The 23631-nt window shown below is 40.1% G+C and overlaps 1 protein-coding gene across 1 annotated transcript in view; it reads left to right on the forward strand.

The window, feature by feature from the left end:
* The window catches only part of LOC130923598 (A disintegrin and metalloproteinase with thrombospondin motifs 2-like), a 303489-nt gene that overhangs the window by 194761 nt on the left and 85097 nt on the right, over nucleotides 1-23631 (forward strand). Inside the window, exon 4 of the mRNA XM_057849369.1 lies at nucleotides 23323-23528. Coding sequence (XP_057705352.1) covers nucleotides 23323-23528 — 206 coding nt within the window. The remainder of the gene's footprint in view (nucleotides 1-23322; nucleotides 23529-23631) is intronic.

Here is a 23631-nt window from a genome sequence, read left to right on the forward strand (position 1 = left end):
GGCCTGTAATTGTCAACATGGGTAAACCTCAACCATGAGAGACAGAATGTGGGGAAAAAAAAAAAAAAACAGAAAATCACATTGTTTGATTTTTAAAGAATTTATTTTCAAATTAGAGTGGAAAATAAGTGTTTGGTCACCTACAAACAAGCAAGATTTCTGGCTGTCAAATAGGTCTAACTTCTTCTACCGAGGCTTCACTCGTTACCTGTATTAATGGCACCTGTTCTACCTCATTATCGGTATAAAAGACATCTGTCCACAACCTCAGTCAGTCACACTCCAAACTCCACTATGGCCAAGACCAAAGATCTGTCGAAGGACACCAGACACAAAATTGTTGACCTGCACCTGGCTGGAAAGACTGAATCTGCAATAGGTAAAACGCTTGGTGTAAAGAAAATGGAAGACATACAGTACAAGACCACTGATAATCTCCCTCGATCTGGGGCTCCATGCCAGATCTCACCCCGTGGCGTCAAAATGATAACAAGAACGGTGAGCAAAAATCCCAGAACCACCCTAGTGAATGACCTGCAGAGAGCTGGAACCACAGTAACAAAGGCTACTATCAGTAACACAATGCGCCGCCAGGGACTCAAATACTGCACTGCCAGACGTGCCCCCCTGCTGAAGAAAGTACACGTCCAGGCCCGTCTGCGGTTCACTAGAGAGCATTTGGATGATCCAGAAGAGGACTGGGAGAATGTGTTATGGTCAGATGAAACCAAAAAACAAGTTTTCGGTAGAAACACAGGTTCTGGTGGTTGGAGGAGAAAGAATACTGAATTGCATCCTAAGAACACCATACCCACTATGAAGCATGGGGGTGGAAACATCATGCTTTGCGGCTGTTTTTCTGCAAAGGGACCAGGACGACTGATCTGTGTAAAGGAAATAATTAATGGGGCCATGCATCGAGAGATTTTGAGTGAAAATCTCATTCCATCAGCAAGGGCATTGAAGATGAGACGTGGCTGGGTCTTTCAGCATGACAATGATGCCAAACACAGCCAGGGCAACAAAGGAGTGGCTTCGTGAGAAGCATTTCAAGGTACTGGAGTGGCCTGGCCAGTCTCCAGATCTCAACCCCATAGAAAATCTGTGGAGGGAGTTGAAAGTCCATGTTGCCCAACGACAGCCCCAAAACATCACTGTTCTAGAGGAGACCTGATGGAGAAAATACCAGTAACAGTGTGTGAAAAGCTTATGAAGAGTTACAGAAAACGTTTGGCCTCCGTTATTGCCAACAAAGGGTGCATAACAAAGTATTGAGATTAACTTTTGGTATTGACCAAATACTCATTTTCCACCATGATTTGCAAATAAATTCTTTAAAAATCAAGCAATGTGATTTTCTGGGTTTTTTTCCATATTCTGTCTCTTATGGTTGAGGTTTACCCATGTTTACAATTACAGGCCTCTCTAATATTTTCAAGTGGGAGAACTTGCACAATTAGCGGTTGACTAAATACTTATTTGCCCCACTGTACATCTAATTCGTATGATAATTATTAGATTTGCAGTGCTTAGAAACCATTTATCAAAATATTCACATCCATCAGGGTTTTTTGTTTTGTTTTGTTTTTTAATTATTCTTTGGGGAAAAGGGGGAAAACATGTCTTGTATGTATCTCTTTCCAATAATGTAAAATATGAAGAAATACATTGAACACCCCCCCACACACAAAAAAAAACCCAACCAACAACAACAAACATTTTTTACAATTTGGAGTGTTCAATCAGCCTACAGTGCATGTTTTGGGCCTGTGGTAAGAAAGCGAAGCACCCGGAAATAACCCAGACAGGCTCTGGGTGAGCCCGGCATTTAAACCTTGATCTTAGAACTTTGAGGTGGATGTGTCCATCATTCGGTCTCCGTGTCGCTGCATAGAATATGCCCAAGGGCAGACTGACGTACGGGTATACCGGGGATTTTCCCGGTGGGCTGTTGGGCCTGTGTTCAAATTAGCAGACCCTGCAATTAGCGCGCCCACGTAATCCAAGCATTACAGTAGATTCAGCGAGCCGTAAAGCAGTTAACTTCCGTGTGCTCACTCTCAACACTCTGAAATATATAACAACACCATTATCATCATTTAAAAATAAAATAATGTCACCTGATCTTAAAACAGCTCCATAAACATGTGCTTTATGTGCTTTACTGTCACGTCAGTAAATTATTGTGCAATTCCCTGAGCAACAGGTCGTTTCAGTCGAGGGTAGTATTCATTTTTGTGGCACTGTAAATCCACTAAATAAGTACTTGCTAAGGTTGATGAATATAAGTAGTGGACCTCTCAGACTTCTCCTATACTAAAAACTATACATTTTTACTAAGGATGCAACAATACTTGGTTTTATATTGAACCGTTCGATACTCCCTCTTCGATTCAATACGCTAAAATATTTTATGCAAATGAAAAGCTCTCTGAATGTATTTTCTAATTTTTTTCTTGCGTGCGCTCGCTAATATGCCCAGGGTGCATCAAGAACTGAGGGCTGCACCTTGAAAAACTCTGAGACAGCTCCTCCCCGCGAGCAGCCCTCCTTCTCTCCTCCCCCAAACTGCATGGAGGGCGGAGTGAAGCACGCTGCATTTGTTTGTGGCAGAGGTAACAGACACGACAATTAAGACTAGCGAGGATAAACAGAAGTTTGAGGAGGCGGCTTCAGCATCGCACAGATCTGCTGTGTGGCAGCATTTCGGGTTTGCTGATTTGCTATCCCCTCTCGTACATATTTCACAAAGACCGTCTTCCCGGATATTTACAACATAGTCTGCCAAAACATTGTTATCGACTTGCCTGTTACGAGCAACCTCGCTTTGACAACAGACAGCTGGATACCCCGGGACACTGAGAGCTACCTCACGGTTGCATTATGAACAATGAGTGGCAAATTAAGAGTGCTGTACTTCAAACTTGTCCTGTTTATGAAAGTTGATTATCAAAAGCTGGTGTTGTGCAGTACACGTGACTTCTGTGGCGTTTGCTAACTTTTTTAATGCTCCGACAACACTCGCTCAGACACAAAAGGTATCATCAAATAGCAAACTACATGTGCTACGTTAGATCCTCCAAGTCCCATACCATGGCTACGTGAGCCCAGAGTGATCATGGAACACTTAATCCATATGCTACATCGATGAATTAAAAACCGCCATGACTGAATGGAAGTTAAGCAGGCCGAATCAATCCATACCAGAGACGATAGACAATGCTGCAAATATTGTTAATCCAGCACCTGACACAGATGGACTCGGACCACAAAAAGGATGTTCTAAGAGAGCTGTAGCAATCAACAGTGTGCCCCACCTCACTTTACAAACAGTAAAGATTGTTCTCAGCACTTTTATTCAAAATTTCTTCCGATCAGTAAGAAGTAAGCATATAAATATTATGCACTAAAAAGCATGTTTATATGATGACAATGTTATTTTTGCTTGTTAGCAAAATTTAAAAAAAAAAACATCGAAAAAAAATAACACTTGTATTTTTTGTTTCAGAGCATTAAATGTGATGAATCAAATTGAAAATTGTGTCCCTCGTATCGAAAATCGTACCGAACCGTGAATTAACTGTATAGTTGCATCCCAAATTTTTACTGTACCAATATTTAGAAAAATGAATTAAAAGTCCTACGTGTACACTTTGATCAGGTTACAATTCTGATTTTTGTAGTACTGTAAATCCACAATTCTGAATAAGTTCTTGACATGGATGGTCAATAGTAGAAGTGGACCTCTCTGACTACTCCCAGACTTAAAACGATGCATTCTTACTTTACCAAAATTTAGAAAATTTGAATTTAAAAGTCTTACATGTGGACTTTGATCTGGTTACAGTTTGCAGTTCTTATTGTTGTGGTACTGTAAATCCACAATTCTGGCCAAGTTCCAAAAAGTTCTGGCCAAGGTTATTTGTAGACCTCTCTGACTACTCCGATACTCAAAACTCATTTTACATTTTTACTGTACCAAAATAAAATTTTGAATTAAAGTCCTACATGCATACTTTGATCAGGTTACAGTTCTTAGTTTTATGGAACTGTAAATCCACAGTTCTGAATAAGTTCTGGCCAAGGTTAGTGAATATCAGTAGCGGACCCTGTTTCTGGCTGGATGGCTTCCAACCAGTGTTGTTTTTGACAGCCCTTTTAATTTTCGACTTATTCTTAGCTTTTTGGACGTTAATATTTATCAGTCTTAGTCATATTTTAGTCATCTCAAAATGTGTTTGTCATGATCTAGTTTTTGTTGACAAAAATGCAAGACTAATTTTTTCTAGTTTTAGTCGATGTCGACAAAAAAATGTTTTCGTCTGTAAAAAATTTTTTTTAAAAATACCCAAAATAAATAAATAAAGGTTTCCAACTATTTTGAGTGTACATTGACAGACAAGCACATATTGTAGCGTCTACAAGGACAACGCCAATGTGGTGATAATACACACTCAGCAGGAAAAGAGTACATTATGTTCAATCAATTATACGCACCTGGGCGCCACGAACTGTATGTAAAAAAGGTTGTCCGAGAGTTTAAGAGGACGCTTGCCATTAGCATTAGCCTAATGGGAACACTATGCTATCGCTACGAGTTACAGTTAGCGTGTGATGATTGGCAAAGGCTAAAGCAACATTGCATATTCTCTCTGGCCAAGATAACAAATCTTACAATGTGTGCTTGGAAAGTAGAGAGGACACTGCACTGGTGAGTGGGGGATGGTGGGGCAGCAAGTCACATGAGTGAAACAACCAGACACTGCTACGATGCTGGCTAACGACACATAAAATGTCACACCTTGTGAACATGAGAGGGAAACTATTGCGCATTTTCGTCTCCTTCTCGTCAGACGAAAATGGCATTAGGCCCGTTATGTTTTAGTCCCCCAAAACATGATTTTACCTCGTTACTCTTCGATGATTGTCATGAAAAAAATGTTCGTTGACGAAATATTTTCATTATCGTCATTGTTGACGAAAACAACACTGCTTCCAACACTGTCCATTAAGTCTTTTATTCACTCCTGAGGCCACTCCAACCCACGTGGCGCTGAAATGTCCCCAAATCAACAGTGACCTGATATCAACAGGACGTGTCCCCGACAGGTCCCCATACCAACAGGAAGTGGACTGATATCAACAGGACATGTCCCCGAAATGTCCCCAAATCAACTGGAAGTGACCTGATAAATCTGTATCTTTCATAAGTTAAACTGTACATGCTAATGATCACTGCCAACCCTCACAGTTAAAAATGGTTTGATTTCAATCACCTTAATGGCAGCAAATATGTTAATGATGTAAAAAAAAAAAAAAAAAAGGATTTATTCCTAAATCAGTTGTATGATATACTGTATATGTTTCACAAAACTTGGCATTTTAGCCGCAAAAGAGCAAGTTTTGGCCAAACACCTCCTTTCGTAGCTTTACATTGGCTACAATGATATTCAAGACAAAGCACTATCTTCATCTCCATTTTGTTTCCAAATAGTACACCTGAGAAGGATAATTATGAAAAATATAAGTGCGATAATACATTTATGACTTTTGGTCACATAGCTTTGCTGCATTACGTTTAGTCTCTTGCATGCCTGATCTTTGACAGATTTATTAAGTCAAGTGCTAATGTTACAGCTAGCATGTGGGCCGGGAGAGATGCTGTCACTCACAATCAAACCTTCCTCAATGCCTATAATCTCCACCAAGTTTTAGCTGCAGAAGCTATGGCGATCGAGTGGGAGATGGACATTGTGAACTCCCTATAATCCTATTGTTTATCTTTTAGGTTAATATCCAGGATTTTTAGGGGGAGATCTCCCAGGAGATTATTGATATAGATTATAGTTATTTAATAACTGCTTCAAGTTTAGGACTTTTTATTATTAAGTCTAAATTTGATCATGCTCGTGAGTCTCGCTTTTTTTTTTTTTTTTGTCTTTTTAGTCAGATGCCCTAAGATCTATGGTATTTAAGATGATGAATTATATCATCCTGTCTGTACTAACTGAAGTTGAGCAGAGGATGGTTTTTAATATCGAGAGAAGCAGCCTTCATAATCAGCAGGTGAGGGGGCCACCTATCCTTGCTGCAGCTTGGTTTGTCTGCGAGGATTTTCTGGCTGTTAGGTAGACGAGGCAACCTTTGGCTCCTTCCTCTTACATAACGTCTGCTCGTTAGAACCACACGTGCAGGTTGGCTGGTTGGGAGAGAGGGGGTATTCTAGAGAAAAACGTCCTTCTCTGTGTCCTACAGAGACCTTCCTTCAGGTGGCGAGAGCCCACTAATGTATTAAAAGCTTACACCCGACTGTGGCATAGACCACATGGAAAAGATATTTTATTTCAGATTGTGAAATCTCTATTGATGCATTTCTTTGCAGCAAGAAACCACATTTTAGAGGTGTTTGTCCAATGATTAACAATAAAAAGTAAAATCCCATAGTAAATTTATTATATATACTTGAAAAGATTAGAGAGGCCTGTAATTGTCAACATGGGCAAACCTCAACCATGAGAGACAGAATGTGGAAAAAAGTATTTGGTCACCTACAAAAAAGCAAGACTTCTGGCTGTCAAAGAAGTCTAACTTCTTCTAACGAGGTCTAACAAGGCTCCACTCGTTACCTGTATCAATGGCACCTGTTTTAACTCATTATCGGTATAAAAGACACTTGTCCTTAACTTCAGTCAGTCACACTCCAAACTCCACTATGGCCAAGACCAAAGAGCTGTTGAAGGACACCAGAGACTAAATTGTAGACCTGCACCAGGCTGGGAAGACTGAATCTGCAATAGGTAAAACGCTTGGTGTAAAGAAATCAACTGTGGGAGCAATTATTAGAAAATGGAAGACATACAAGACCACTGATAGTCTCCCTCGATCTGGGGATCCCTGCAAGATCTTATCCCGTGGCGTAAAAATGATAACAAGAACGGAGAGCAAAAATCCCAGAACTACACGGGGGGACCTGGTGAATGACCTACAGGGAGCTGGGACCACAGTAACAAAGGCTACCAGTGGCGGTCCTGGCTACTTTCGTGCCCTGGGCGAACCACCCCGTCCGCCCCGTTGATGCAGGCACAGATTCGTTGTTCTTTTTTTTTTTTTTTTTTTTTACAAATTTACATTTTACAAAGACATTTATTGGGTTATGTCATAACCCGATACATTTAATAATATCTATGTTAATTTCATGAATTAAATACAATTTATTTGGAAGCAGGAGTTTGTGTTGTGTGGCCTGGGATCATGAGAGGTCAGTCTATCCCCCGCCCCCCTCCTTGCTTTTCCTCTGAGAGTGAGTGAGACTCGTCCTGCTCACTCACTCTGCAGTTGCGAGCAGCTGATCCCCCTCCCGTCTCCCCCTGCCTTTTCTTCTGACACACACGACTCTCAGCTGCAGTTGACATGATAGTAAGGGGCGCCCTAGCGCCCACTCTACTAACTTGACATGGAAATGAGAGGTATTAGTCTAGAAAACTGGCGTTTTGGTTTTTTTTTTCTCTCGAGGGCGCTTGTGTGCCCCCAAATAGATTGCGCCCTGGGCGGTCGCCCACATTGCCCATAGCAAAAACCGCCTGTGAAGGCTACTATCAGTAACACGCCAGGGACTCAAATCCTGCACTGCCAGACGTGTCCCCCTGCTGAAGCTAGTATACGTCCAGGCCCGTCTGCTGTTCGCTAGAGAGCAGTTGGATGATCCAGAAAAGGACTGGGAGAATGTGTTATGGTCAGATGAAACCAAAATAGAACTTTTTGGTAGAAACACAGGTGGAGGAGAAAGAATACTGAATTGCATCCAAAGAACACCATACAAACTGTGAAGCATGGGGGTAGAAACATCATGCTTTGGGGCTGTTTTTCTGCAAAGGGACCAGGATGACTGATCTGTGTAAAGGAAAGAATGAATGGGGCCATGTATCGAGATATTTTGAGTGAAAATCTCCTTCCATTAGCAAGGGCATTGAAGAGGAGACGGGGCCGGGTCTTTCAGCATGACAATGATGCCAAACACACAGCCAGGGCAACAAAGGAGTGGCTTTGTAAGAGGTTTTTCAAGGTCCTGGAGTGGCCTAGCCAGTCTCCAGATCTCAACCCCATAGAAAATCTGCGGAGGGAGTTGAAAGTCCGTGTTGCCCAGTGACAGCCCCAAAACATCACTGCTCTAGAGGAGATCTGCATGGAGGAATGAGCCAAAATACCAGCAACAGTGTGTGAAAAGCTTTTGAAGAGTTACAGAAAAAGTTTGCCCTCCGTTATTGCCAATAAAGGGTGCATAACAAAGTATTGAGATGAACTTTTGGTATTGAGCAAATACTTATTTTCTACCCTGATTTGCATTTTTTTTTTTTTTAAATCAAACAATGTGATTTTCTGTTTTTTTTTTCTCCACATTCTGTCTCTCATGGTTGAGGTTTACCCATGTACAGGCCTCTCTAATATTTTCAAGTGGAACAACTTGCACAATTAGTGATTGACTAAATACTTATTTGCCCCACTCCACTGTATATATATATATATATATATATATATATATATATATACTGGACTGTCTCAGGAAATTAGAATACACAATATTCTAATTTTTTGAGACAGTCCTGTGTATATATACAGGACTGTCTCAGGAAATTAGAATACACAATATTCTAATTTCCTGAGACAGTCCTGTATATATACACAGGACTGTCTCAAAATATTAGAATATTGTGTATTCTAATTTTCTGAGACAGTCCAGTATATATATATACACACTCACCGGCCACTTTATTTAGTTATACCTGTCCAACTGCTCGTTAACACTTAATTTCTGATCAGCCAATCACATGGCGGCAACTCAGTGCATTTAGGCATGTAGACATGGTTTAAGACAATCTCCTGCAGTTCAAACCGAATATCAGTATGGAGATGAGAGGTGATTTCAGTGACTTTGAATGTGGCATGGCAGTTGGTGCCAGAAGGGCTGGTCTGAGTATTTCAGAAACTCCTGATCTACTGGGATTTTCACACACAACCATCTCTAGGGTTTACAGAGAATGGTCTGAAAAAGAAAGAATATCCAGTGAGCGGCAGTTCTGTGGGCGGAAATGCCTTGTTGATGCCAGAGGTCAGAAGTGAATGGCCAGACTGGTTCGAGCTGATAGAAAGGCAACAGTGACTCAAATAACCACCCGTTACAACCAAGGTAGGCAGAAGAGCATCTCTGAACGCACAGTACGTCGAACTCTGAGGCAGATGGGCTACAGCAGCAGAAGACCACGCCGGGTGCCACTCCTTTCAGCTAAGAACAGGGAACTGAGGCTACAATTTGCACAAGCTCATCGAAATTGGACAATAGAAGATTGGAAAAACGTTGCCTGGTCTGATGAGTCTCGATTTCTGCTGCGACATTCAGATGGTAAGGTCAGAATTTGGCGTCAACAACATGAAAGCATGGATCCATCCTGCCTTTTATCAACGGTTCAGGCTGGTGGTGGTGGTGTAATGGTGTGGGGAATATTTTCTTGGCACTCTTTTGGCCCCTCGGTACCAATTGAGCATCGTTAGAACGCCACAGCCTACCTGAGTATTGTTGCTGACCATGTCCATCCCTTTATGACCACAATGTTTCATCAGGATAATGCGCCATGTCATAAATCTGGAATCATCTCAGACTGGGTTCTTGAACATGACAATGAGTTCACTGTACTCAAATGGCCTCCACAGTCACCAGATCTCAATCCAATAGAGCATCTTTGGGATGTGGTGGACCGGGAGATTCGCATCATGGATTTGCAGCCGACAAATCTGTGTGATGCCATCATGTCAATATGGACCAAACTCTCTGAGGAATGCTTCCAGCACCTTGTTGAATCTATGCCACGAAGAATTGAGGCAGTTCTGAAGGCAAAAGGGGGTCCAACCCGTTACTAGCATGGTGTACCTAATAAAGTGGCCGGTGAGTGTATATATATAATATAATATAATATGTATATGTGTGTGTGTGTATGTATGTATGTATGTATATATATACAGTGTTGTCTGTGTAATCAGTCTGATTACTTTCTTTCAGTAACAAGCAATATAATGTGTTCATTTTTCCAACCCAGTAATCTGATTAAAGTTAGTTTCCTCGGTGCCCGTACGTTACTATTTTGTTGTTGCCTCATACTGTATGTAGAATGAAGACTACATAGTCATGTACGAAGAGCATTTGAATAGAAAACACTGCTCTTGAGTTTGGGAGTGACATCACATCTCACGTTTTCTCATCGGGAAAAAAACGGGTCATGTGTATTACCATGCTGTGTGCGTGCACACGGTCTGCCACGGCGGTCAACAACATAGCATGGCTAGTTGGCTACCTATCCGGATGCTAACAGTAAAGGAGCCAGAGGGATACGACAAAGTGCTGCATTTGCTCACTTCACATATCCATCCAGTAAAGATGACAAAAATATCTCCGTGCATTGCAAACTCTGCGCTGCCTCAGAAAGACTGTCGTACGCTAAAAACTCGACAACTAATTCAACAAGGAAGAACTTGGAATGACAGCACAATGCGAAAAAACTGGAAACAAAGCCGACAGGTAACGAGACAGCCAGCACTTCTACTGTTTGTAACCAGCCTTTATAATATGTGTAATTATCTACATTTTATAGTCAAGAGTTTGTAATCATAGGCGGTGTTTTACATTTGTGGGACTGGAGGAAAAGTCAAAAGTTTGAACACCATCATTTTTTCATTGTATATATTTTCACTACTATTGTAAATTCTCACTGAAGACATCAAAACTATGAACGAACATGTGAAATGGCAAAAAAAAGAAATAACTGAAAACAGGTCCACCTTTGAGGTGCGAGTTCAATCAACTGTTCAAGTTGTTGAATGCTTAGGTTTAAAGAAATTCTAAATATCCATCTTGCCTTCTCTGGTGTAGTTTTGGCTAAGCAAAGGATAGTCTCCAAGGTGCTAGTCACATGATATGTTTGAAAAATGATTTTGACCCATTATGAAAACTTTATGTTGTAGGATTTTTGTTCATTTCATTCATTTTTGTTGTTTGTTTTATTGCCTTACAAATCTTATAGACAACATTTTAATGGCTAGGTCTTTATTTCAAAGGGGAAGTCCAGATTTTTTTACATTAGACTTAATCTTGGAGTTAGCGGGGGTTTAATTAGTCGTTGGAGTTGATTTAAACAAATTTCGTGCTGTTTGTCAGTTATTTGTTAGTTTTAGGGCTCCGGAATGGCTAAGCTACGGCGAGTCAATGGTGGTCGACTTATTAAACCCCCGCTAACTCAAAGATTAAGCCTTTTGTGAAAAACTCAATTACACGCGATGACATTTTTCTGTTATTTTTATGTTGTGGCAGCAAAAGGAGAAAAATAGGTAAATAGTAACTAATACGTTACTTTTAAAGTAACTTAGTTACTTTGATAATAAAGTAATCAGTAAAGTAACTAGATTACTTTTTTGAGGTGTAATCAGTAATTAGTAATTAAATTACTTTTTTAAGTAATCCGTGACAACACTGTATATATACATATATACAGTATATATGGCGGAAAACACTCAGGTGACTTGAAGTTCCGCTCTGAGACCCCCAATTTGACCAAATTTCAAAATTGTCCAATGTGCATGCGTAATACATCATTGGAAAGCTTTAAATCTCTATTTTCTGGGGGAAGAAAAATTTTGAACAGGAGGGCATTTAAAAAAAAACAAACAAAAATTTACAGCAAAACCCTAACTGGAGGCGAGAGCAAAATTAAAGACACAATGATTTTAACGAGATATTATCGCGTACTTACCTGGTTCCGATCCAAAAACACCATGTTTCATCTAGTGTCAACACACAGATGTGATTGGCCACAGCCAGATTTGTTATGCAGAAATTGCAGACATCAAGGAGTGGTCGAGATATTCTTTTTCATATATTTACTCTTGTAAAGTTTTTTTTCTTTTTTTTTTTTTTTTTTTTTTTTTATGTTTGGATCGATTATTTATCATCTAACATATTGGGGAAAATGCGACAGTAATAAAAAAAATACAATTAATCGATAGTTACGAGGTAGATATCCATGACTTCTTTACAGACGCCATTTTTTTCATTATGACGTAATCTATCTATCTATCTATCTATCTATCTATCTATCTATCTATCTATCTATCTATCTATCTATCTATCTATCTATCTATCTATCTATCTATCTATCTATCTATCTATCTATCTATCTATCTATCTATCTATCTATCTATCTATCTATATTTTTTTTTCCACCGAGAAGCTAAATTAAAGATTATTCACAACCCGTCCTGTCCCGATCTGCTTGGATGGAAAGCAGGGACCTTAGTGCAATAAGACCGCAAAGCCAAGCTGATACCGAGCTTTAGCTAGTCTCATCCCCTGTAAAGCTGACCTGTCTGACTGCATGTCTGCATCTGTGTCTGTACTGTATGTACACATCACACACCAAAAAAAAAAAAAAAAAAAAAAACTATTGTGAAATGCAGATTGAGAAATATTTCAGCACAATTATATTTACATTATCTTCTGTATATATATATATATATATATATATATATATATATATATATATATATATATATATATATATATATATATATATATATATACATATATATACATATGGCAGAAAACACAGACAAGCCTGAAAAAGCAGTTTCTGCTCTTGCACTCCTCCTTAAAAGAAACTGCTGTATTTTAAGCCAAAACAACTGTTGTGTTTGATAGAACAATATGTCTATACGCTGCCATAGCAGATTCATGGCGCATCACATTATTACATTTACATTATTTTACAACGATTTCATGTTTATTGTGCAATAATCTTATTGTAACATGTACATATATATGGCGGAAAACACTCAGGTGACTTGAAGTTCCGCTCTGAGACCCCCAATTTGGCCAAATTTCAAAATTGTCCAATATGCACGTGTGATACATCATTGGAAAGCTTAAAATCTCAATTTTCTGGGGGAAAAATTTTTGAGCAGGAGGGCATTTTTTTTTTTTTTTTTTTAAAGCAAAACCCTAACTGCAGGTGAGAGCATAAAAAAGCAGAGTTAAAGACGCCATGATTTTAATGAGATATTATCGCGTACTTACCTTGTTTCGATCCAAAAACTCCGTGTAGCATGTATCACCGAGTGCAAAGACACAGCTGTGAATGGCCACAGCTGGATTTTTAGGGGATTTTATGGGTGAAACATGGTAACAAAGGGTTGCGATGCAGAAATCGCAGACAACAAGGAGTGGTTGAGATTTTCTTTTTCATATATTTACCCTTTTAAACGTTTTTTTTTTTTTTTTTTTTTTTTTTTTTTTTTTTCATGCAGGGTTTTTTCCTGCCATGATGGTTCCTCCCAATTTATCCTTTTCCAGTTTCCAGTGCCTGAGACATAAGTGCTTCATCTCTTGGGGCCATATTTGTGACGTATTCGTGGAGCTTGAATGTTTCGTCTTGGATAGGGGTCCTGATGCTCACTAATCCTCGGCTTACCTCCTTGCGTTTAGCGTATAGCCTCCGGATAGTACATTTGGGGCAGAACCCTCCATGCATGGTGAGCAGCTTCCGTGTTTTCACATCTTTGGTCTGAACTTCCTCCTTTTGACAGCTTATTATCCTAGCTGGGCATCTGATCACAGTGTGTCAATGTCTCGCTTGGTCTTAGCGTACAGCTACATACAGTATGTATCCAATACTGCAAGCTGCTTCCTCCAAAATGTCAAAAAATAAGTGATCAAATGTATACTGTTGTGTGTACACGTCCCTGACTAAATATGCGCTACAAGGTGCTCGACTTTTGGTCAGAATTACGTAGCTTTTTATCACTGGTGCAGTTCACTGGTTCTCTGCATGATGATTGGCTGATCTGTCTGCGGCTGAATCCCTTTTTGAGTGACGGCGACCGAATCAGTGATCTTGTGGTATTAACATCCGTGGGAGGCATTTTTCAATTTTCATTCCGTTGTTCTCAATTTAACTTTAAGACTAAGATTAATCCTAGCGACACTTGCTTTGTTAAAAGCGACTAACTGAAATTTATTTCTGGTGTTTTTTTTTTTTTTTTAGCCACTTTTGTCTGGAGACTTGACTTCTGGCCCTTCGTTTCTTTCCCTACCGACCAGCATGTGCCATTGAGCCCCTCCACTGTCCCAAAGCACTCACAGGCAGACACACTTGAGCGTCCCCTCATTGAAAGGCCAGCATCTGCCACTGATATATATAAAATTCACCACCGCTAGACCTATAGCTTTTTTTTTTTTTTTTTTTTTTTTTTTTTTTTGTGATTTGTTATTTATAACTACTTTGAACTAAAATTATACAATGAAGAGGGAAAAATATATTGTGTATATACTGTATATTGCACTGGATAAGTTGCATTTCATTTTATTAGAGGCCCAGAACAAACATTTTACATTCTAGTAATATTAATAATATTAGAATGGAGAACAACGGGATAAATGGACATATGTTAATGTAACATAATGAGTTCAGACAACTGCAGCCCATCAACAAAACATCAGACTTACAGTGAAAAAAAAAAACGTTTGTATTGCCGTCTTGAGGTCAATGTTGGCCCATTGTAAAGAGAAATTTTGTTTTGTTTTGTTTCTTTTTTTTAAGTGCATGTATTTTCATGTAATTGTAACTTAACGGACATGTTATGTGCATATACATATAAATATATAGAGGGTGACCCAAAATAATAAACAAGCCCCAAATGTGAATAGGCGTCATTTTTTGATGTTTTTTTTTTTTTTTTTTTCCCAGAATAAACAGAGACTGCTGCTAAAACTAGTTTTTTTAAAAAAATATGATCTATGCTGTTCTGGAAAAAAAAAATCAGTAGTTATTGCAGCAGTCTGTTGTTATTCCAACTGAACAAATAAATAAAGAAATAAAAATAAAAAATGACGCCTATCCAAATTTGGGGGCTTTTTTGGGGGGTGGGTGGGGGGGGGGGGTAACCCTGTTTGAAATAAAACTTAAAAATAAATAAACAAATAAAATGAACAGCTATTTAAAGTAAATGGATTCTAAAGACCCATCTTCCTCCAAAGATTAATCCCATCCCTACAAAACTTGCACCAAACCTGTTTGGTGTGAGCTAAATTGCCATCACACATCTTAGTATCCCTCCTGTTTTGGTTTGCACTGCCTTACTTTCTCTCAGCCAATAGACCCCACAGCCCCATCACCTGTTTCTTGTATGCAACTAGACGTTCTTGACATTTTGTAAAGGTTGAAAGACAAAGAACCTTTGTGTGCTAATAAGGCTGCACTCTGTACTCCACTTGAATTAAAATACTGAGAGATTGGGTGTGTGCACGAGGGGTTTTTGTTTGTGTTACAGAGGCACTTCAAGTGTGGCACAAACCTGAGAAGAAATGCAAATTAGGTCATTTAATAAGCCTCATAAGGGGTTGTTTGTTTATTTTGGTAATTACATGCTCCATGGTGGATGCAAATATTTGTATTCTAGAATCTAGATGTTGGGACATAAGCTGTTTGGGCATTTAGTTCATTGCTCAAATGCACTAACATCCCTTCATACTATATACTGCATGCACAAACTGTAGCTTGAAACCATTCACTTTTACAGTAAAAAGGCTGGGGGAGGGGGGGGGGCATGTCAATGACCCCAAAAAGCAATGTCAGCAATAATTGTAACTTATATATATATCAGTGTTGTTGAAGCTTTTGAACGCTTAAGTTTGAAGAAATTCTAAATATCCATTTCGCCTCCTCAGGTGTATTTTGGCTAAGCAAAGCACTAATTCTCAGGTGCTAGTCACATGGTCTGTTCAAAAAAGAATTTTGACCCATTATGAAGTACTTTGTAGGATTCTTAGTCATTTCAATCATTTTTTGTTTGTGTTTTATTGGTTTACAACTTTTATAGACAACATTTTAACAGCTAGGTCTTTATTTTAAAGAGGAATTTCAGACTTTGTGACCACTTAACCTTTGAGTTAGTGGGGGTTTAATTAGTTATTGGAGTTGATTTGAACAAATTCCGTGCAGTTTGTCAGTTATTTGTTAGTTTCAGGGCTCCGGAGTGGCTAGGCTAGCGCAAGAGCAACTCATGAGCTAGCGGTAGGGTGTTCAGATGGATATTCCTGGATATATTTGCATATTTTGCAAGTTGCTGTGCAACCATTTTCATCAGTGAAATGTGACATGCTTGAGCCAAATACACATTGCAAAGTGGTAAAGTTGTGCTACTGCAGAGATTCTATGACAAATAGTATCAAAAGTGTGATGACTATGATGGCATTTGTGGGGTGCCCAATTAAAGTGACCTTTAGCAGAGGTGACCACTGTGTGGAAGACCCTGGAAATGAGTTAGGTACCAGGATGTTTGAATGCCAGGGCTCCAGACTGCTTTTAAATGGGAGCATTTCACCCCTAAAATTTGAATCAATGCAAGTACATTTTTCATCTACTTGCACCTGTGCAAGTAGGACTTTTGCAGATTTATTATTATTATTATTATTATTATTTATTTTTTTTTTAAACATTATTATTCTACATTATTTTGTGTGTGATTTTGTGTGTTGGCAGCAATGCGCAAATAAGCTACTAAAGCATTTATCAGTAATATCTTAAAAATGAGTAAAAATGAGAATATTGACAGCACCTCCAGCTCATGGAAAGTTAAATTCAAGACTTATTAATTGTTCTGTCCTCACTAAACGTGAGCTAGTTTAGTTTGACAGACAGCAAAACGAGGCCAAAGTGGATTTTTGAAGCTTTTACTTCATCATTCTTGAATTTGTAAAGCTGCAACACACACATACAGTGTATCACAAAAGTGAGTACACCCCTTGCATTTCTGCAAATATTTAGGTATATGGCGGAAAACACTCAGGTGACTTGAAGTTCCGCTGTGAGACCCCCAATTTGGCCAAACTCAAAAATGTCCTATATGCATGTGTGAAACATCATTGGAAAGTTTCAAGTCTTGATTTTCTGGGGGAAGGAAAAATTTGAACAGCAGGACATTTAAAAAAAAAAAAAAAAATTAAACAGCAAAACCCTATCTGGAGGTGAGAGCATGCGAGAGCAGAATTACAGACGCCATGACTTTAACGAGATATTATCGCGTACTTACCTTGTTTCAATCCAAAAACTCCATGTAGCAAGTATCACAGAGTGTCAAGACACAGCTGTGAATGGCCACAGCTGGATTTTTTGGGTTTTTTATGGGTGAAACATGGTAACAAAGGGTTGCGATGCAGAAATCGCAGACAACAAGGAGTGGTTGAGATTTTCTTTTTCATATATTTACCTTTTTAAACGTTATTTTTCCAATTTTTATTTGTTTGGATTGAATATTTATCATCTAAAATATTGGGGAAAATGTGACAGTAACGAAAAAAAATAGAATTAAGCGATAGGTGGGTAGAGGTGGATATCCATGACTTTTTACTGACTACAATTTTTTGCATTGTGATGTAATTTGTTTAAAAGTTTACAATATGCAAGTAAATAATTTTTTTAAAGTCTATTTTCTTTTTTTAAACTAAATATTAGACATCAATTAATGATTCTAAGCTAAAAATGACAGACATTTTGAATAAGATACAATTACTTACCTTCTTTTTATGGTTGGGTTGAAACAAAAGCAGTTGCGCGAGTAGTTTCCAGGGTAAGACGGACAAATTAGAAATAGTTTGGGGGCTTAATGCGCAATGAATCTGCTATGGCAGCATATAGACATATTGTTCTATTAAACACAACAGTTGTTTTGGCTTAAAATACTGCAGTTTCTTTGAAAGAGGAGTGCAAGAGCTGAAACTGGTTTTTCAGTCTTGTCTGTGTTTTCCCCCATATCTTTTGAAAAGTAGTCTGTGGGCAGCTTATATAATAGAGTTAATTTATTTTCCCCTCAAAATAACTCAAAATATAGCCACTGATATCAAAACACCTGGCAACAAAAGTGAGTACACCCCTTAGAAACTATGTACATCCCTAAATGTCCAAATTGAGTACTGCTTGTCTTTTTCCTTCCAAAATGCCAAGTGACTCGTTACAGTAGTGCTGTCAGCATTGCTGCAGAGATTGAAGAGGTGAGGGTCAGCCTGTTAGTGCTCAGACCATACGCAGTATTCTACATCAAATTGGTGTGCATGGCTATCACCCCAGGGGGAAACCTCTTCTGAAGACGGTACACAAGAAAGCCCGCCCGTCTCATCAGACCATAGGACATGGTTCCAATAATCCATGTGCTTTGTTGACATGTCTTCGCAAACTGTTTGCGGGCTTTCATGTGTACCGTTTTCAGAAGAAAATGACACACATATCGACAATAAACATTTCACACAAAACAATTGGTAGCCAAACATCCCTTGTGATGGCGACAGTAATAGAACAAAATCCCCATGTTAACCTAATTTCTAAGCAGTATACTGGTTTGCGTCAAAACTGATAGAGAATAAAATATAGATTTATAAGTTTGTAGTTTTATACATTTATTATGAAAATATTTATCGGCTAAACAGTGAAAATTAGAGGAAAATGTTACATGTCAATTTTCAGTGTGCGCCCCTGAATCTTCTGCTTGTGGCCTTAAAATTTTAAGTTAGGGGTTAGTCTGGAGCCCTGAATGCTACTCCTGTATAGGGGTTAGTCCGGAGCCCTGAATGCTACTCCTGTATAGGTGGTGCAGAGCATCCCGGGCTTACAATATTTTCAACCCCCAAACTGAGTTTGAGTGTGAGTGCTGCACTCAACATTTCCCAGAAAGAATGCTACGGCTGGTATCTTGATGGTTGGCAGCACACCCCAATGCCTAGTCTTTAGTCAGTCAAGCAGACAGATGGATGTTCTACAAGTGAGCGATACCCTGCATCATTCTGGGAGCTGCAAGCGTAACTCACAACCATCTAAGGTCCTCGTGGTCTCCTCTTATCAGTCTCTTTCATCCATCACACCCCTCAAATCGTACCCCTCAGCTCTCACTATGCCTCTATCAATCTCTCGAGTAACTAATTCCTCCTCATTTTCCAGGAAAACATGCTCCTTTGACAGCAACAGAGATTGTGCTTAGCGAGTGTAAGCAAGAACAAGGGAGAGTGCTGGCATCGTTTATCATTAGTCTGGCTGCATAGCAACATCTTTTTAACCTTGAACAATCTGAACCACTAGCTCGATGGCTCGTTTTGCCATGTTTCTGCCACCTAGGTACCTACCTTTCACAAATTATATTCCCGAGTTATGCAATCAGCCCCATTGTTTCAGTTTTGAAGGCGATGCAGTTTTGCAAAAGCACATGAATACAAGCGAGAACACAACCCTCTCTGTCGTCTCGATGTTACATAAGTAAAAGGTAAAAATATCCCAATTTGCCTTTTAAAAGTAGTCGGTGTGGCTGTAACACAGCTCGTTAAAGGCAGCTTCTCTGTGTAATTGTCGCTTTTTGTCCCCCTCCCATCGTGTTTCTCGTTTTTCTGTGTTTTTTCTGTCACTCACTGGGGTGTGGGTAGATATGGGATCATATTCAGACTTCCAGATTCAATCTGCTTACGACTCGGGAGCCAATATTAGCCACACGGCCGTTGTTTTACTCATGAGCCCCGTTGCCTTGGATACGTTGCGTAAGAGGGAGATGGGAAAGTGCCATGCCCCTTGCTGATTGGGAGATAGGATGGCAGGTCTCGCTTTTTCTTCACCACTCTTAACTGCATATGTCAAAACACTGCAAGCTCCAGTGTTCCCTTGATGCCCCATCTCTGTCAAACTGAACTCCAAAATTCCAGAATAAACATTATTCTACAAGTGGGTGCATTCCTGAAGGATCAAAAATCAAGTTGTCATTGGCTATGGTTCACAGTTATTTATTTTTTTGTACTGGCTGCACTGAGACCGTGTTTTAAGACCACAGGGATTGTCCTATCATGGCCTCCGTAAGTGCGAGGCTGCAGCGGGAGGGCCACCTGAGAGTGAAAGCAGGCCTTGGTTCAAGAGACAGCACCATTTATCTCCTCTCCCTTTATTGCACAGTACTGTGACTGCTTAAAAACATTAAAATGCTTGAGTTATCCAAAATGTGAAAGTAATAGAATAATGTGCCGCCTCACTGTAAGGGTCAACTACTGTCCAGTGCAGCTGGAGGCTCTGCTGTTACACATCTTGACTTATTGAACAATTTTCATGTTTAATGTTTGTAGCAAGCCAAGGAAAGAGCATGGCAGGCAGCTCTGTGCGTCTCCATCCATGTGTTTAGCAAGCACCATCTGCTGCATTTATTCAGGCAGGTGTGGAATATTTGGTTAATCGGGAGCAGATCTGAGAGCTCGAGCTGCTATGTAATATCTACTTAAATGGAGTCAACTGTTGTTCTTGAAGGCAAACACAACACATATGAAACAAACAACAGGAATACTCATATTTAAAAACTAATGAAAAGTCAATTTACAGTATGTAGATATGTTTACATTTTTATGCACTGGCACTAGCGAACGCGGCAGTGAACCCGAAAGTGATTCACAGTCAGCAAACATGTAGATTAAAGTGCGTACGACAGGATAAAAAAAGTCTTAAATAGCATTATTATGTGAATTAAAATCATATTTTGAGACGATTCTACTGTATACAACAATTTGGCAAAGCGCAGATGACGAGAAATTAGTCTTTTAATCTGCCATTTAGCCCCGACTGGTATTATAGCGCTCTAACGTCCCCAACAGGAGGATGACGTCGGCAGGGTCATGGTGTCATCTGATTTAGAATTCAGCCCATTGAGGGGGAGTTATTCAGAACGAGGAATATGCGATGAAGAGAGCCCCAAAATGACACTATTTCAATCTCTCTACTCCAATATTTTTACAGGATGTTCTTTTTATCTCAGTATTTTTCATTCATTCATTCATTCATTTTCCATGCCGCGGAGGTGCTGGAGCCTATCTCAGCTAACTATGGGCAGTAGGCAGGGGACACCCTGAACTGGTTGCCAGCCAATCGCAGGGCACAAGGAGACATACAACCATTCAGGCACACACTCATACCTACGGACAATTTAGAGTGCTCAATCAGCCTACCATGCATGTTTTTGGGATGTGGGAGGAAACCGGAGTTCCCAGAGGAAACCCACGCAGGCACGGGGAGAACATGCAAACTCCACACAGGAAGGCCGAAGCCTGGGATTGAACCCTTGATCTCAGAACTGTGAGGCGGACGTGCTAACCACTCAGCCACCGTGCCGCCAGTATTTTTCACCAATTGCTAAATAAATGGTTCTGACAAATAACAGTCATGTGGTAAATGCAATATAAAATGTTAAAAATGCATTTATTTAGTACAACATGGCAAAATTACTCCATAATGGTCAAAACTGTCTACTTCTTGCACTTACCCAAACGATGTTTTATGCCACCGGAGTTAGTCCGGTTTTTGTCGTTTCCCTGCCCCGGCTTCGGAGAGCGTAAACAAACCAGGAGGCGTGACAGCTAGCTGACATGCTAATCCGAACCGACTGATGTTTCAAAGTCTTCGAAGCGAAAAATCACATAAAACTACTCCTGGTCATGTCACCCCGCAGCGGGGTTGTCGATGGTCTTTGCCGATCGGCAACCCGCCCGGCGGCGAGGAAGTTACAGCTCGTCGTTCCCCTGCTGTGGGCAGAAGAGATCGTCGTTCCTCTGCTGCGGGCAGGAGAGCCCATTTGCTGGGCAGGCAGCTGGAGAATGACGGACGGAAAAAAACGGCCGACATCGGAGGTGCACGTAGCTGCCACGTATTCAACACAAATATGGCATAAATGAATGCTTAAAAATACAGCAAAGGCCTAAACAGTGAGAGAGCGGCGTGCAGTTTTGTGTGGAGCTAACAAGGCAGGATGTGTCTGAGTAGAACTTTTCTACATGTCCATCCATGAGCAAACGTACGTAAATATTCCTTTATTTAAAGAAAGTTTGTAGTGTTTACTTTGTAATCGCTGTATTCGTGGCCATTTTTAACACAAAGTTGCAATTTCTGATGGGTGGAAAATTTGACTGAACACCGGGCACATGAAGAGCGCAATAAGCCGAGTATAGCGCTCTTTCGACAGGGGCGCGGGGGGGTGGCTTGCGTCAAGCCTCCGGTCGTCTGCAGAGTGGCATTTTCGATGGACAAGGAGGATGTCAGCCACAAAATGCAAGCCACCTCCGTATTAAAACATGGCACAAGATTTTTACTCACTTCCTCGTAAGTCCAATGGTCCCACAGTTGTCACACACTCATTTTGGCTGATCTCAGGGTGAACGGGAACTTTCTGAAACCCATAAAGGCTCACATGCCTCTGCATGGTGCAGCTACAAAAGCCTGCAGCCGTTTGGCTGGCGTGGTGTGAAAAATAAACGAATTAATCCGCAAAATCAGCTGAATTTGCAGTCCATCTGCACGCGAAAAAGCAATGCAGTATTGTGAGATGCTGACCCGGGTGACGTCACATTCGCATTCGTCCTAAATCCGAGACTGGAGCCGGAAGTCACTCATTTTCATGGCGCGGCATTTAAAAATTGAATATAAAAAACAATCATTTCCACACACACTCAAGCGGTCCATTTCATTCAAAAGCATGAAACTTTAAGTGAAAAATGAAATAAACATTCTTTTTGGTGTCATACACACTTTAAGGTGCTATTATTACCTTGTTTTAAAATTTTTGTAAACAAAGAAGTGATTCAAAGTACTTGCCTTGTATACCAGACTCACCGCTATTCGAGCGATTGAGTCTGGCGACCGTCCGGCGGATCAAATTCCGAGGGCGGAGCAAGCCACAGCAAACAGACAGCGGAGTGGACCAATCAGCGACGGGCAGACGTGACGTTGTTAAAGTGACAAGTAATTAGCGTGAGAGGAGAATGGAGAAGTTTATTCAACATGGCTAGCACGAGCCATGTTGACTGTTGTCAATGACTTGTTTCGATTTGTTTTTGGTAATTTAAAAGTGGTTTTACCGCGGATTGGAACATGTTCTCGGCTCTCCCGTTCGCCATCTGTGTTGTTGTAGACACGACTTTCGGCGCGCAAGAGTGACATTACTCGTTAAGAACACGTCACACAAATAAACGAATCTGATTGGACGATTGATTTTGTACCTTGCTCAAGAGGCCGTTAATGGGCTGGGTCCCAGACACCAAGCAATACATGACCTTCTTATTTGTATATATGTCTCCTCACATAGTACGGATGACCTAATCAAGTTTTCAAATATAGTTCTCGTTTTTGTATATGAGGAAAAACTCATTTAAATGGTGTGTTAAATCCCGTGTATGAACCAGTATGTTTAGTCACATTTAATTTATTTTGCATACTTGTGCAGGTGCGGATCTTGGCGGTCTGATGGATCTGGAGTCTCTTTACCAAGGCGTGCAACAGAGTATCAACAACACCCGAGCAGGGCGTGCTCGCAGGCAGAGCATGGACCGGGCTTATAACATTGAAGTTCTGCTGGGCGTTGATGACTCCGTTGTCCAATTTCACGGGAAGGAGCATGTCCAAAAGTATCTGCTGACACTCATGAACATAGTAAGTGCTTTTCACTCAAATTCAGGAAGCATACTCAATTCCCTAAACTCTCCAAGGTGACATTGCTCCTATTCCACTTCCTCATTGGATGATCAAGTGTTCT

The sequence above is a fragment of the Corythoichthys intestinalis genome, chromosome 11 (genome assembly GCF_030265065.1).
Source record: "Corythoichthys intestinalis isolate RoL2023-P3 chromosome 11, ASM3026506v1, whole genome shotgun sequence".
NCBI classification, from domain to species: Eukaryota; Metazoa; Chordata; class Actinopteri; order Syngnathiformes; family Syngnathidae; genus Corythoichthys; species Corythoichthys intestinalis.